This window comes from Mytilus galloprovincialis, chromosome 12, assembly GCF_965363235.1.
Source record: "Mytilus galloprovincialis chromosome 12, xbMytGall1.hap1.1, whole genome shotgun sequence".
Classification (NCBI taxonomy): Eukaryota; Metazoa; Mollusca; class Bivalvia; order Mytilida; family Mytilidae; genus Mytilus; species Mytilus galloprovincialis.
This window is the reverse complement of record NC_134849.1, coordinates 20,149,620-20,162,306: the sequence shown is the minus strand read 5'-3', so window position 1 is coordinate 20,162,306 and position 12,687 is coordinate 20,149,620. Positions and strand designations below refer to the sequence as shown.

General features: G+C 33.8%; 1 protein-coding gene across 1 annotated transcript in view; it reads left to right on the top strand.

The window, feature by feature from the left end:
• The window catches only part of LOC143053525 (E3 ubiquitin-protein ligase UBR5-like), a 79,462-nt gene that overhangs the window by 50,579 nt on the left and 16,196 nt on the right, over window positions 1-12,687 (top strand). The window contains exons 32-40 of the mRNA XM_076226317.1: window positions 26-166; window positions 600-758; window positions 2,104-2,217; window positions 2,524-2,774; window positions 3,298-3,535; window positions 3,980-5,210; window positions 5,979-6,137; window positions 6,692-6,908; window positions 11,205-11,384. Of these exons, the coding sequence (XP_076082432.1) occupies window positions 26-166; window positions 600-758; window positions 2,104-2,217; window positions 2,524-2,774; window positions 3,298-3,535; window positions 3,980-5,210; window positions 5,979-6,137; window positions 6,692-6,908; window positions 11,205-11,384 (2,690 nt within the window). The remainder of the gene's footprint in view (window positions 1-25; window positions 167-599; window positions 759-2,103; window positions 2,218-2,523; window positions 2,775-3,297; window positions 3,536-3,979; window positions 5,211-5,978; window positions 6,138-6,691; window positions 6,909-11,204; window positions 11,385-12,687) is intronic.

The window sequence follows — 12,687 nt, the reverse complement described above, 5'->3', positions numbered from 1 at the left end:
TTTTTTTTCCTGACATCCCTTTTAGGTGCTGCTGAAAGTGACATGGATTTGGATTTGCTGGCAGAATCTGAGAGTGACAGTGAAAGTAGTCATAGCAACCAGGATAATGTTAGTGTACAGAGGAGTGCTGTTACCGCAGCAACAGCGGGTTCAGATGCAGGAACAGGTAAGTGTTGTTATAGCAACCATAGCAACTCTTTGAGGGATTACCTTTAATTTGGACATTTGTCTTGGAACATTCAAACATTTACAGAAAATTTAAATGTTGATATTTGAAATATTTCAAAATTTGTTTTGTTGAGCACAATATCATTCCCATTAATGTCTTACCCAAACATTTTAAGAAGAAAAGAATTGTTCAATAAAGATAACAAATTATAAAAAGGCACAACTACCTGTGAATGTTATATGTCAAACATTAGGGCATGCAATATTTATAAGAAAATGGCTTTCTGATTCTAATTTTCAAACTCATATAGTTGAATTGTATGTCTTAAAAAGATCCTAAATCTTTTAAAGCAGTCCACAGTTTAACTTTAAACTTGTAGATATCAGTAACTTTTTCATAGCAGTTAACTTAAAGGATTATTTCTATTTAGGACCATTAAGTCTCGCCCATTTCTCAGAAGACAGTGGTGACTCTCCAGACTCGTCAAATCAAGAGGATGATTATGAGAGCGACGAAAACCAAAGTGAGGCTAATGATGCAGACGATATGAATTTTATTGATGAACAGTTAGAAAGATGTAATACATCAGGTTAAGACAGTACATTTACTTGCTTGTACAAAACATGGACAGTCTTTTCTAAGATCAGGTTTCTGTTTTACCTAGGCTAGTAAACACATTCTGACAGCTTTCGTCCTGAAATTGCATGAAATATTTGCCACTGGACATTGAGCAAACCAAAAACATGGGACAGTCTTTTCTAAGATCAGTTTTCTGTTTTACCAAGGCTAGTTAACACATTCTGACAGCTTTTGTCCTGAACATGCATGAAATATTTGCCACTGGAGATTGAGCAAACTAAAAACATGGACAGTCTTTTCTAAGATCAGGTTTCAGTTTCAAGTAGGCTAGTAAAAACATTTTGAAGTTTCAGGTCTTGTCCTGAACATGATGAAATATTTGCCACTGGACATTAAGCAAACCAAAAACATGGACAGTCTTCAAAGATCAGGTTTCTGTTTTACCGAGGCTAGTAAACACATTCTGACAGCTTTTGTCCTGAATACGCATGAAATATTTGCCACTGGACATTGAGCAAACCAAAAACATGGACAGTCTATTTTTCTATGATCAGGTTTCTGTTTTAAGTAGGCTAGTAAACACATTCTGAAGTTTTAGTTCTTGTCCTAAACATGCCTGAAATATTTGCAACTGGATGTTTAGCAACCAGAAATTAACCAATCAAGTTTTAGCACACACTTCTGACAAATTTAGTCAGGAAAATGTGTAGTGGCTATAAATTTATAAGTTTAGAAACATGTATATTATCCTTATGCCTATGGTAGGTATGGACAAAAGCAAATGTGGGCCTGATTTCAATGAGACAACAACTGCACAAACTGAAAAACAAAGGACTTGGCTATTAGAAAAGTATTAAAAGTGGTAAATTTAACAGAGTCTGTAAGTCATAAATTGGATATCAAACCAATATATATATATATGTTTTAAGTCAAAGAATACATGGTTTGAAAGTCTAGGCCTTCATTTCACAAAAAAAATGTACAACAAAAATAATTAAGTAATGAACTTCTCAGATTGCTTAAAATCAATTTTAATGGTTACTTCTTGGTGAAATGTTGGCCGGACTTTTTAATACTGATATTTCACTATCACAACAAGAACTAATTATCCTAGCATATGTGTTACATTACACAAAAATTGCTAGTCTTGCAGTAATAAAGATAGACTAGACCTGGATGTTGGGTTATTGCAATTTTCAACTTCAGAATGGTACCTGAATGTATTCCACCTATCATAACTGGTCATTGTAAATAACAAATACAATTATTATTGTCTTGACATCCTTAGAACAGTTACTAGTAGTAGACTTTTTTAAAGACCTTATATTTGAGAATTGAAATGCTTTTTTTCATAGGGAGCCATGGACAGAGAACTCTTCAAGCACCACAGACCATGCAGTGGGCCATTAGACAGAGGGACACAACATCCTCCAGACCAACACCTTCTGCTGCGACTAATACTACCTCTGGTGAATATACCAATCTTCCTGCTTCTTTCTTTTTGTACATTGTATTATTTCAGTTTTCATTATCTAAACAAAATAAAATTGAGAAAGGAAATGGGGAATGTGCCAAAGAGACAACAACCCGTCCATAGAAAAAAACAACAGCAGGTCACCAACAGGTCTTACTTTGATCAAAGTTTCAAAACTCCTTTGCCTTGGAAAATAGGTAAACAATCCAGCAGTTGTGACATTAATGTTCAAGTTCTTGACTAACTATATAAAGCCTACTCAAATTAAACAAATAATACATGTTGTTTTTGTTTTTTTTAGGTGGAACAAGTGGTCTGATATACATTGATCCTTCAACATTACGGAGAACCACAACTGTGACGACTACATCTGCCCAAAGTCATGACAATGCTGTAACCATGACTACCACTGCCAGTCAGCTTGCCAGAGGGTTTGGAATAATTGTGCGTCAGATTGCTGACCTTCTTACCATGTTACAGGATTACCATGCATTAGCCCCAGGATTGCCCAGGACGCTAGATATATCAGACCAAGAAGCTATAGATTTACATGTAAGTTTACTATAGACAGGTAATTACAATAAATACACAGGGTGTTTGGCATTTCTAACCAGGAAGTAATAAATTTATATGCAGGTTTACTATAGACAGGTAATTAGAATAAATACACAGGATGTTTGGTATTTCTTACCATGTAGCTATAGATTTCCATAAAGACTTACTATATACAGGTAATGAGAATAAATACGCAGGATGTTTGGTATTTCTTTCCAGGTAGCTAAAGATTTACATTCAGGATTACTATAATCAGCTGTTCATAATATCCGAATCAACCTTAACACTGTTTTTGATAGGAAGCCATAGTTTCACATTGAAGTTTCTAAACTTTTTATTGCTATTTTTCAGACAAAGTCAATGAAATTCTTGGCTTAAGATGTCATCACATTTGTAAGCTTGGTAACTGATCCTGGTATGGAAGAGTTGCAACCTTAACTTAAGCATAATAAAACGATTAATTATAAACTAGAACTAGGAGTTCTATGAGGCATACAATATACTTTTGTTATATTTACAGTTTTTCTCTGAGTGGAATTTACGCCATACCTGGGAGTGGTTATTTGATGTGATGGACTCGACAGAAGCTCAGCTGAGATTTGGCTCAGCATTAAGTAATACCTCGGATCAATCTAACCCTGTACATCCACTGCACTCCAATTACGTCAGGACTCAGAGGGAAAGAAACAATCAGGAAGAATCTCATCCAATATCACAATTCTTAGAAAGACGTAGAGCAAGATTTGGCACTATAGCTTGTAAGTCACAACAATCATTTTGCACCTATTTCTGATTCAAGGAATAAAATTATCAAGATTCAAGGAATAAAATTAGTTTACCACCAAAAAATGCACAACTTTTTTTTAACCAATTTATTAAAGTAAATCCAATAAGTAATAAGGAGATATGGTATGATTCCCCACAAGACAACTATACACCAAAGTTCAAATGAAGTGGATGCAATCAATTATAGGCAAAGGAATAGCCTTCAACAATGACAAAAGGCCATAAACTTATAGTCTGCTTTAAAAGGCCCCAACATGAAAAATATGAAAGACTCAATTGAAGAAAACATATGGCATAATTTGTACGATACAATTTACAAAAATCAAATATGACAGACATGAACTAATCATATTTACAATGAAAAGGTTATTAAAATTAATGTATACAAAGTTAACCATAATGCTTTATTTTTACAGCAGCTGATGGCAGTGTTGCTAGGAGAGACTTTCTAAACTATGCATTGTCTTTAATGAGGTCACATAATGACGAGCATTCAGACTCACTTCCAAGTTTGGACATATCTGCCATGCGTCATGTTGCTTATGTCTTTGATGCCTTGATATATTACATGAGAAGTGGGACGGATTCTGACACTGATGTGATACGTGATGGAATATCGGTAATATCATGTGATCATGATGAAAACGAAAATGAGGAAGACAATGACGAAATAACAGGAAACAGTTTGTCTGGAGTTGAAAATGAAAGTATGGATGGTGAGAGTGAGACCACTGGGAAGTCTGGCAGAAAACATCCATTTTTTCATCGTTCTGAATCTACTATATTTTTAGGATGTCCTCCTCCAGATCCTTTCAAAACACCTTTAGTAGAAGCTCTCCCATTGGCTGACCAGCCACACCTTCTCCATCCAAATTCCAGAAGAGAAGATTTGTTTGGAATGGCCAGACAAACAGTAACTGCTGTTAGTTCATGTGAAACCAAAGTTCAGCCTGCATTCACTGAGCCATGGAACCTGTCTGATAAAGTTCCAGTACGAATGGCCTTGACTGCTAGACTTTCTGACATATCTGTTCCCACAGCTACAACTGCAGTGCCGGGTACCAGTTCAACAACAGCTCCACCTGTGACAACATCTGCTACAGACTTGTCATATAACAATGCTAGTGTCATAGTCAAACCTCTGTCTCATATCCCATCAACTAGTTCCCTGTTTAATCAGAATCTACCGGGACCATCTCAAAGTAGTAGAGTCCCAGAGGCACCATTTCACAACAGATTTCCTACTGAAGAACCAATGAACTTATCCTCATCACATGACGTCAGTCTTTCTAGTGATTTATCTCAAGCAGACACACAGTCACTGGAGCAAAAAATAGAAGGACAACAAGCTAGTGTTATCGTGCATGCCAGTTCTGCACAAGCCTCTTCTTCATCTGTTTCAAAGTTGTCGTCTGCTAGCTCAACTTCCTCACCATTAAAATCTTTGTTGTCGTCTCAAGATGATAAAATTACTTCGGAATTTCCTTCTCAGTCTTCACATGAAAGGTCAGACAGTGAATCTAAAGGTCAAAGTTCACAGAGTGTAAGGTCAGATGAAACACCTTGCAGTATGGACACTGTTGTATCAGGAAGTGCTTTGTCAACAGAAGGCAGCACAGGTCCACAAACTAGTAGTACTCTAAGTGGGTGAGTTAAATATAATATACAGTTTCATTTATACCTTAAATATTTTTTCTGACTTTCCTCTTAGGAATTAAAAACTTTCTACAAAAATAAAATACTATAGTTCATTGGTTGCAATGCTAGTAAAAGAACCTAAAATTAAATATTCAATTATTTACATTTGAATTAAAGTGTTACTTGTTTAAAGGTTGTGCTTTTAAATTCCAAGGATTACAATTTATTCTTTCTTCAAAATAAACGCTAAGATACCAAAGGTATATTCAAACTCATAAGGTGAAAAGAATCCCATGGCTTAAAAGAAAGACGACTGAACGACAACTTTATACAAACCACAACTTAGAAAACTAAAGACTGAGCAATAGAAACCCCATCTATAACCGGGAATAATTTCAGGTGCCACTGAAGAGTATGCAAATTCTGCTCCTCACATGGCATCTGTCGTGTAACATAATGTTGCAAATAGACTACTGTAAATTCAGAAATTATTTTGTGAATTTATTATTGCGATGTTGTCATATTTGACCAAAATGTGATTTTAATTTTTGCAATATCGAAGAAAATCCTATTTTATTCATAAAAAAAAATTGAAAATGTGAGTTCAAATTATTGCGATTATAACCCTGTCACATTTTTGCAATAATAAAAAACCTCACAATAATTTCTGAATTTACAGTACTTAAATCAGAGGTTTAAATTAAAAATAAAAAAAAACATATAAAATTATGACTTTCATCATAATTTTATTCATAATTTGAAATAAATATATTTTAGAAGTCTTGGTGCAAGTGTACCCAGTTCAAGTACAGAAGGACCTGTAGATATAGTAGGAGCCAATGAAAATGTTGCTAATACTGTTGTCATAGAAACATCTCAAGCCTCCACATCTGGCTTGTCACCAGCTACTGCACCGTTTCCATTTACATCAACAAGGTAAAATTTGGTCACTGCAACCCAGTGATTCCATGAAATTCCCCATTGGCTGAATGAAGAAGATTTAAAAATGAATTAATAGAGAAAAGTGAAGAATATGCATGTTACACTATTAATTTTTTACCTTCCTCACTTTTACAAAATTTAAAGACAAATTCAAAAGAGACATCACTTTTACATATACACATTTTGATTTACAGATATTAGAAATTGATCAATATGTGATATGATTTTTTTTTTTCAAATTTATAATGCTGCTATAAGAAAAAGGTCAAATACATTTCATGATTACCTTTATATATCATATATTTATATATTTAAAAAAATTAATCTTAAAATATCTGGCTTTGACCAAATCATATCTGCAGTTTCGTGGATTGCTTGAAAAGATTTTGTTTTTGTTTTATGAGGAAGTAATTTTCAAGGAAAAGCTAAGATAGATTTGCAACTCAATGAAGCTCAAAATTTAATGCTCAAAGAAAAAAATAGTAATTTATGTCATCAAATTTATCTAGTGAAAAGGAATATATAAATAATATCACCTTCAATTGCAGCAGACAGAATCCTATTGGTCAACAATTGTCACATGATGTTCTCTTAGGAAGATGGCGTCTGGCTTTAGACTTATTTGGGCGTGTCTTCTGTGATGATGTTGGAGCAGAACCTGGATCTGTGATCAGTGAGTTAGGCGGATTCCCTGTGAAAGAAAGTAAATTCCGCAGAGAAATGGAGAAGATTCGTAATTCTCAACAGAGAGATCTGACACTTGAGGTAAATAGATAGTAAAAAAAAATACCCTCATATCTGTTTTCTGATCCAAATATTCTGGAAAAAAACTGCTAACTGGTTTCTGATCCATTTATTCTGGAAAGAAATCCCTGTATTTGGTCTCTTTATGGTTCAGATTTTTCATGTTTAGTTTAATGTCATCTTAAAATTGATAAATAAGCAAAGTTTGTAGATTTAAACATTAGATTATATTTGAGCTGTATTGTATAGAAATCTACCTTCTGGAAGTGCATGTATAATACTTTGATTGATACCAAGCATTTGAAAGGGCCCTCATGGGGTTTTTGATTATGTGATTACTTGGCCGTTTTTTTAATGATTATTTGATTATTAAGCCAAATATTTCATGATTATTTGATTACCTAGGACTGTATTTTTATACGACCGCAAAATTTGAAAAATTTTTCGTCGTATATTGCTATCACGTTGGCGTCGTCGTCGTCGTCGTCGTCCGAATACTTTTAGTTTTCGCACTCTAACTTTAGTAAAAGTGAATGGAAATCTATGAAATTTTAACACAAGGTTTATGACCACAAAAGGAAGGTTGGTATTGATTTTGGGAGTTTTGGTCCCAACATTTTAGGAATTAGGGGCCAAAAAGGGCCCAAATAGGCATTTTCTTGGTTTTCGCACTATAACTTTAGTTTAAGTTAATAGAAATCTATGAAATTTTGACACAAGGTTTATGACCACAAAAGAACGGTTGGGATTGATTTTGGGAGTTTTGGTTTCAACAGTTTAGGAATTAGGGGCCAAAAAAGGGCCCAAATAAGCATTATTCTTGGTTTTCGCACAATAACTTTAGTTTAAGTAAGTAGAAATCAATGAAATTTAAACACAATGTTAATGACTACAAAAGGAAGGTTGGTATTGATTTTGGGAGTTTAGGTCCCAACAGTTTAGGAATTGGGGGCCAAAAAGGGACCCAAATAAGCATTTTTCTTGGTTTTCGCACCATAACGTTAGTATAAGTAAATAGAAATCTATGAAATTTAAACACAAGGTTTATGACCATAAAAGGAAGGTTGGGTTCGATTTTGGGAGTTTTGGTCCTAACAGTTTAGGAATAAGGGGCCCAAAGGGTCCAAAATTGAACTTTGTGTGATTTCATTAAAAATTGAATAATTGGGGTTCTTTGATATGCCGAATCTAACTATGTATGTAGATTCTTAATTTTTGGTCCCGTTTTCAAATTGGTCTACATTAAGGTCCAAAGGGTCCAAAATTAAACTTAGTTTGATTTTAACAAAAATTGAATCCTTGGGGTTCTTTGATATGCTGAATTTAAAAATGTACTTAGATTTTTAATTATTGGCCTAGTTTTCAAGTTGGTCCAAATGGGGGTCCAAAATTAAACTTTGTTTGATTTCATCAAAAATTGAATAAATGGGTTCTTTGATATGCCAAATCTAACTGTGTATGTAGATTCTTAATTTTTGGTCCAGTTTTCAAATTGGTCTACATTAAGGTCCAAAGGGTCCAAAATTAAACTAAGTTTGATTTTAACAAAAATTAAATTCTTGGGCTTATTTGATATGCTTTATCTAAATATGTACTTTGATTTTTGTCGAGCCTGCAACTTTTGTTGCAGAAAGCTCGACATAGGGATAGTCATCTGGCGGCGGCGGCGGCGGCGGCGGCGGCGGCGGTGTTAGCTAACTTCTTAAAAGCTTTATATTTTAGAAGGTGGAAGACCTGGATGCTTCATACTTTGTATATAGATACCTCATGTTACGAAGTTTCCGTCAGTCACATGTCCAATGTCCTTGACCTCATTTTCATGGTTCAGTGACCACTTGAAAAAAAAGTTAAGATTTTTTGTAATGTTGAATTCTCTCTTATTATAAGTAATAGGATAACTATATTTGATATGTGCGTACCTTGAAAGGTCCTCATGTCTGTCAGACAGTTTTCACTTGATCTCGACCTCATTTCATGGATCAGTGAACAAGGTTAAGTTTTGGTGGTCAAGTCCATATCTCAGATACTACAAGCAATAGGGCTAGTATATTCGGTGTATGGAAGGACTGTAAGGTGTACATGTCCAACTGGCAGGTGTCATCTGACCTTGACCTCATTTTCATGGTTCAGTGGTTATAGTTAAATTTTTGTGTTTTGGTCTGTTTTTCTCATACTATATGCAATAGGTCTACTATATTTGTTGTATGGAATGATTGTAAGGTGTACCTATCTAGCGTGCAGATGTCATGTGACCTTGACCTCATTTTCATGGTTCAGTGGTCAAAGTTAAGTTTTTGAGTTTTGGTCTTTTTATCTAATACTATATGCCGTAGGTCATCTATATTTGGTGTATGGAAATATTTTATGATCTTTATGTCAGTCGCGCAGGTTTTATTTGACCGTGACCTCATTTTCACGGTTCATTGCACAGTGTTAAGTTTCTGTGTTTTGGTCTATTTTTCTTAAACTATAAGTAATAGGTCAAGTATATATGTTGTATAGAAGCATTGTTAGCTGTACATGTCTGCCTGGCATGGTTCATCTGACCTTGACCTCATTTTCAAGGTTCATTGGTCTTTGTTTAGTTATCTTGGTTAATGTTAAGTTTATGTGACAGTTGTATTAAAGCTTAGCTTTATACTTAGGAATATCAACATAATATCAATGATTAGTATAGAAGGCGAGACATTTCAGCGTGTGCACTCTTGTTGATTATGGGCCCAGTTTTCAAGTTGGTCCAAATCAGGATTCCATATCAAGTATTGTGCAATAGCAAGAAATTTTCAATTGCACAGTATTGCACAATAGCAAGAAATATCTAATTGCACAATATTGTGCAATAGCAATTAAATTTCAATTGGAGTTATCTTTCTTTGTATAGAATAGTAGTTGATAATATATGTTGGAAATTTGCCAGACATGACTATGATGTCATTTTCTATTTTTATTTGCCAATAACTTTATGTAAATAACTTCATTGGAAATTTGCCAATATAAAATGTTGCTGATGAAGCTTTTTTTCCTTATCTTATCTAAAATGTTTTTAGATAATGTATGTTGGACATTTGCCAGACATGACTATGATGTCATTTTCTATTTTTATTTGCCAATAACTTTATGTAAATAACTTCATTGGAAATTTGCCAATATAAAATGTTACTGATGAAGTTTTTTTTATTGTTTTATACAATAAACAATGTATATTCACTTTTACTACCAACCAATCTTTACCATTCAGTGATAACAAGCACTTTATTTTACATTTTAATATTTTATGATGTATTTAAAAGAGTAGTTATTGTTGCAAACTCCATTAGAAATTTGAATTGATATCAGTTTTGGAAAAAGGGAAACGGGGATGTGTAAAAAAAAAAGGGGGGGGGGTTTAAATTTTTCTCATTTCAGATTTCATAAATAAAAAGACAATTTCTTCAAACATTTTTTTGAGAGGATTAATATTCAACAGCATAGTGAATTGCTCAAAGACAAAAAAAACTTTTAAGTTCATTAGACCACATTCATTCTGTGTCAGAAACCTATGCTGTGTCAACTATTTAATTTTAGATTTAAAAAGTTTGAAGAAGAAATCTTTAATTGATTTGTAAAATCTTGACATTTGTTTTGTGTAAAAAAAACCCATGTAATGTCAAAAATTTGATCACAATCCAAATTCAGAGCTGTATCACTCTTGAATGTTTTGTCCATACTTGCCCCAACTGTTCAGGGTTCGACCTCTGCAGTCGTATAAAGCTGCGCCCTGCGGAGCACCTGGTTAGTTTATGATTATTTGATTACTAAAGATAAGCAAATATTTAATGATTATGTGATTATATTGGCAAAAAAATGGTGATTATGTGATTACTAGGACCCCCCATGAGGGGCCTCATTTGAATACGAAGTAAAAGATGAGATTTAGTCTTTTATGTAGGATTCTTATATCAATTCAATTTTCAAATAGTAACAGACTTTGATTAAAGATTTTTTTTTCAACCCGAAATCAGTTAACACATGTGCTGATATTCATTTGCTGACAGTTGATTTCTATCTGATGCAGCTCATGTGTTGATTAAAAGTATTTATTAGATGGACAAAATCTACTATTATGGGAAATTAACAGTCTGCACTGTTAACCACTAGTCTGATGCCCAAGATTTGTAAAAGATATAAGAAAATTGTTGGAATTTTGGTCTTCTTACTAGTAATTGGGAAAGATTTTAGTACAGACAGTTGAATAATATCAGTTCATAAAAGCACTAGCAATGATATATATTTGTATTATTATGTTTATGTAAAGACAATTTTTTTCTAATTTAACAGGTAGAGAGGGACAGAAACCAGTTAATTGTCCAGTCTTTCAAGCAACTAAACAATCAATTCAACCGAAGAACAAATACCAGTGGTCAACCATTGGCTGTTCATAGGGCAAAGGTTACTTTTAAGGATGAGCCTGGAGAAGGCAGTGGGGTCGCTAGGAGTTTTTATACTGCCATTGCTAATGTAAGACTTATTTAGTATATGATCGAATAGTTTTCAGCTAAAGATGCTGGTTTCTACCCAAACCTGGAGCTTTATGTTGGGATCTCTAGATTTATTGTTTTACTTTTAATTGTGAATGCTTCATATTATATAAACAATGTACTTATTTTGGGGATTTGTTTTTAAAGCAATTGCTTTTATGCCGTCGCGTATGGCCATCTTTGTGACCCAGATCAGAGACTCCGCCCAGATCAAGCCATAGTATTTTGTTAAACAGGCTCCTGGTCAGTCATTCTTTAACACCTATGTATGTTTTCTAATGCAATACATAGCTTGAAACTTTAAAAAAAAGTTAGTGGATTTAAGAAGTTTCAGAATATGTTCTTGTAGATGTATTTTTGTATTTAAAGGGTCAACCGTTTGACTATCAAATAACATAGAAGTCCGAGTGAAAAAAAGTACATTTTTATAAATGCGATTCCGTTTTCCGCCGTTCGTACGATGTTTCAACAAAATATGGATTCATTTCAGTTGTTGATTTAGTATTGAAAATTTAACTGAATTATCTCCTAATAAATACGGTTTTTTATGTTTAATTTGTGTTTCTTTAAGAGGTCAGGTGCTCTTGTTCATTCATATAATTATCGTTCATTCATACATTTATCGTAAAATCAAAATCACTACACAGGTTAATGCGTAGTGTCAAATTATTACCTGTAATCTAAAAATAGACAAACTTTATTTGCGCAAATAATTTAGCGGAACGAAACCCTTGTTGAAAACACATAACAATAAGTTCGTTTTCCTTTTCTGTCAAAACTCCGTAATATTTATCGATCACCTTACTAATGAAATGGACCCGTCCAAACGTAGCAGATGCCAAGTCGATCCAGATGAAGAGATATTTACAATTTGGAATTTTCTAGTTAATACATAGATTGAAAAAAAGTACGTCTTTTTAAATATCATGATCAAAACTGGGTTTGCATAACAAATGTCAGATGAAACCATTATCCTCGTCTTTTCAGTGAACAAGTCTACTACGTTTGTTGACACTCGACGGTCCACCGTGTTAGCAATTTTATTTCACATGTTTTCGAAATATTGAAGATCATTTTTCGCAATGTTTCCTGAAAATTGATAAATATCAAAGCAACGTAGAGCTGTTTGTTCTTGTTCGTATAATAAAATTGAGAATGGAAATGGGGAATTTGTCAAAGAGACAACAACCCGACCATAGAAAAACATACAACAGCAGAATTAAGGTCACCAACAGGTCTTCAATGCAGCGAAAAATTCCCGCACACGGAGGCGTCCTTCAGCT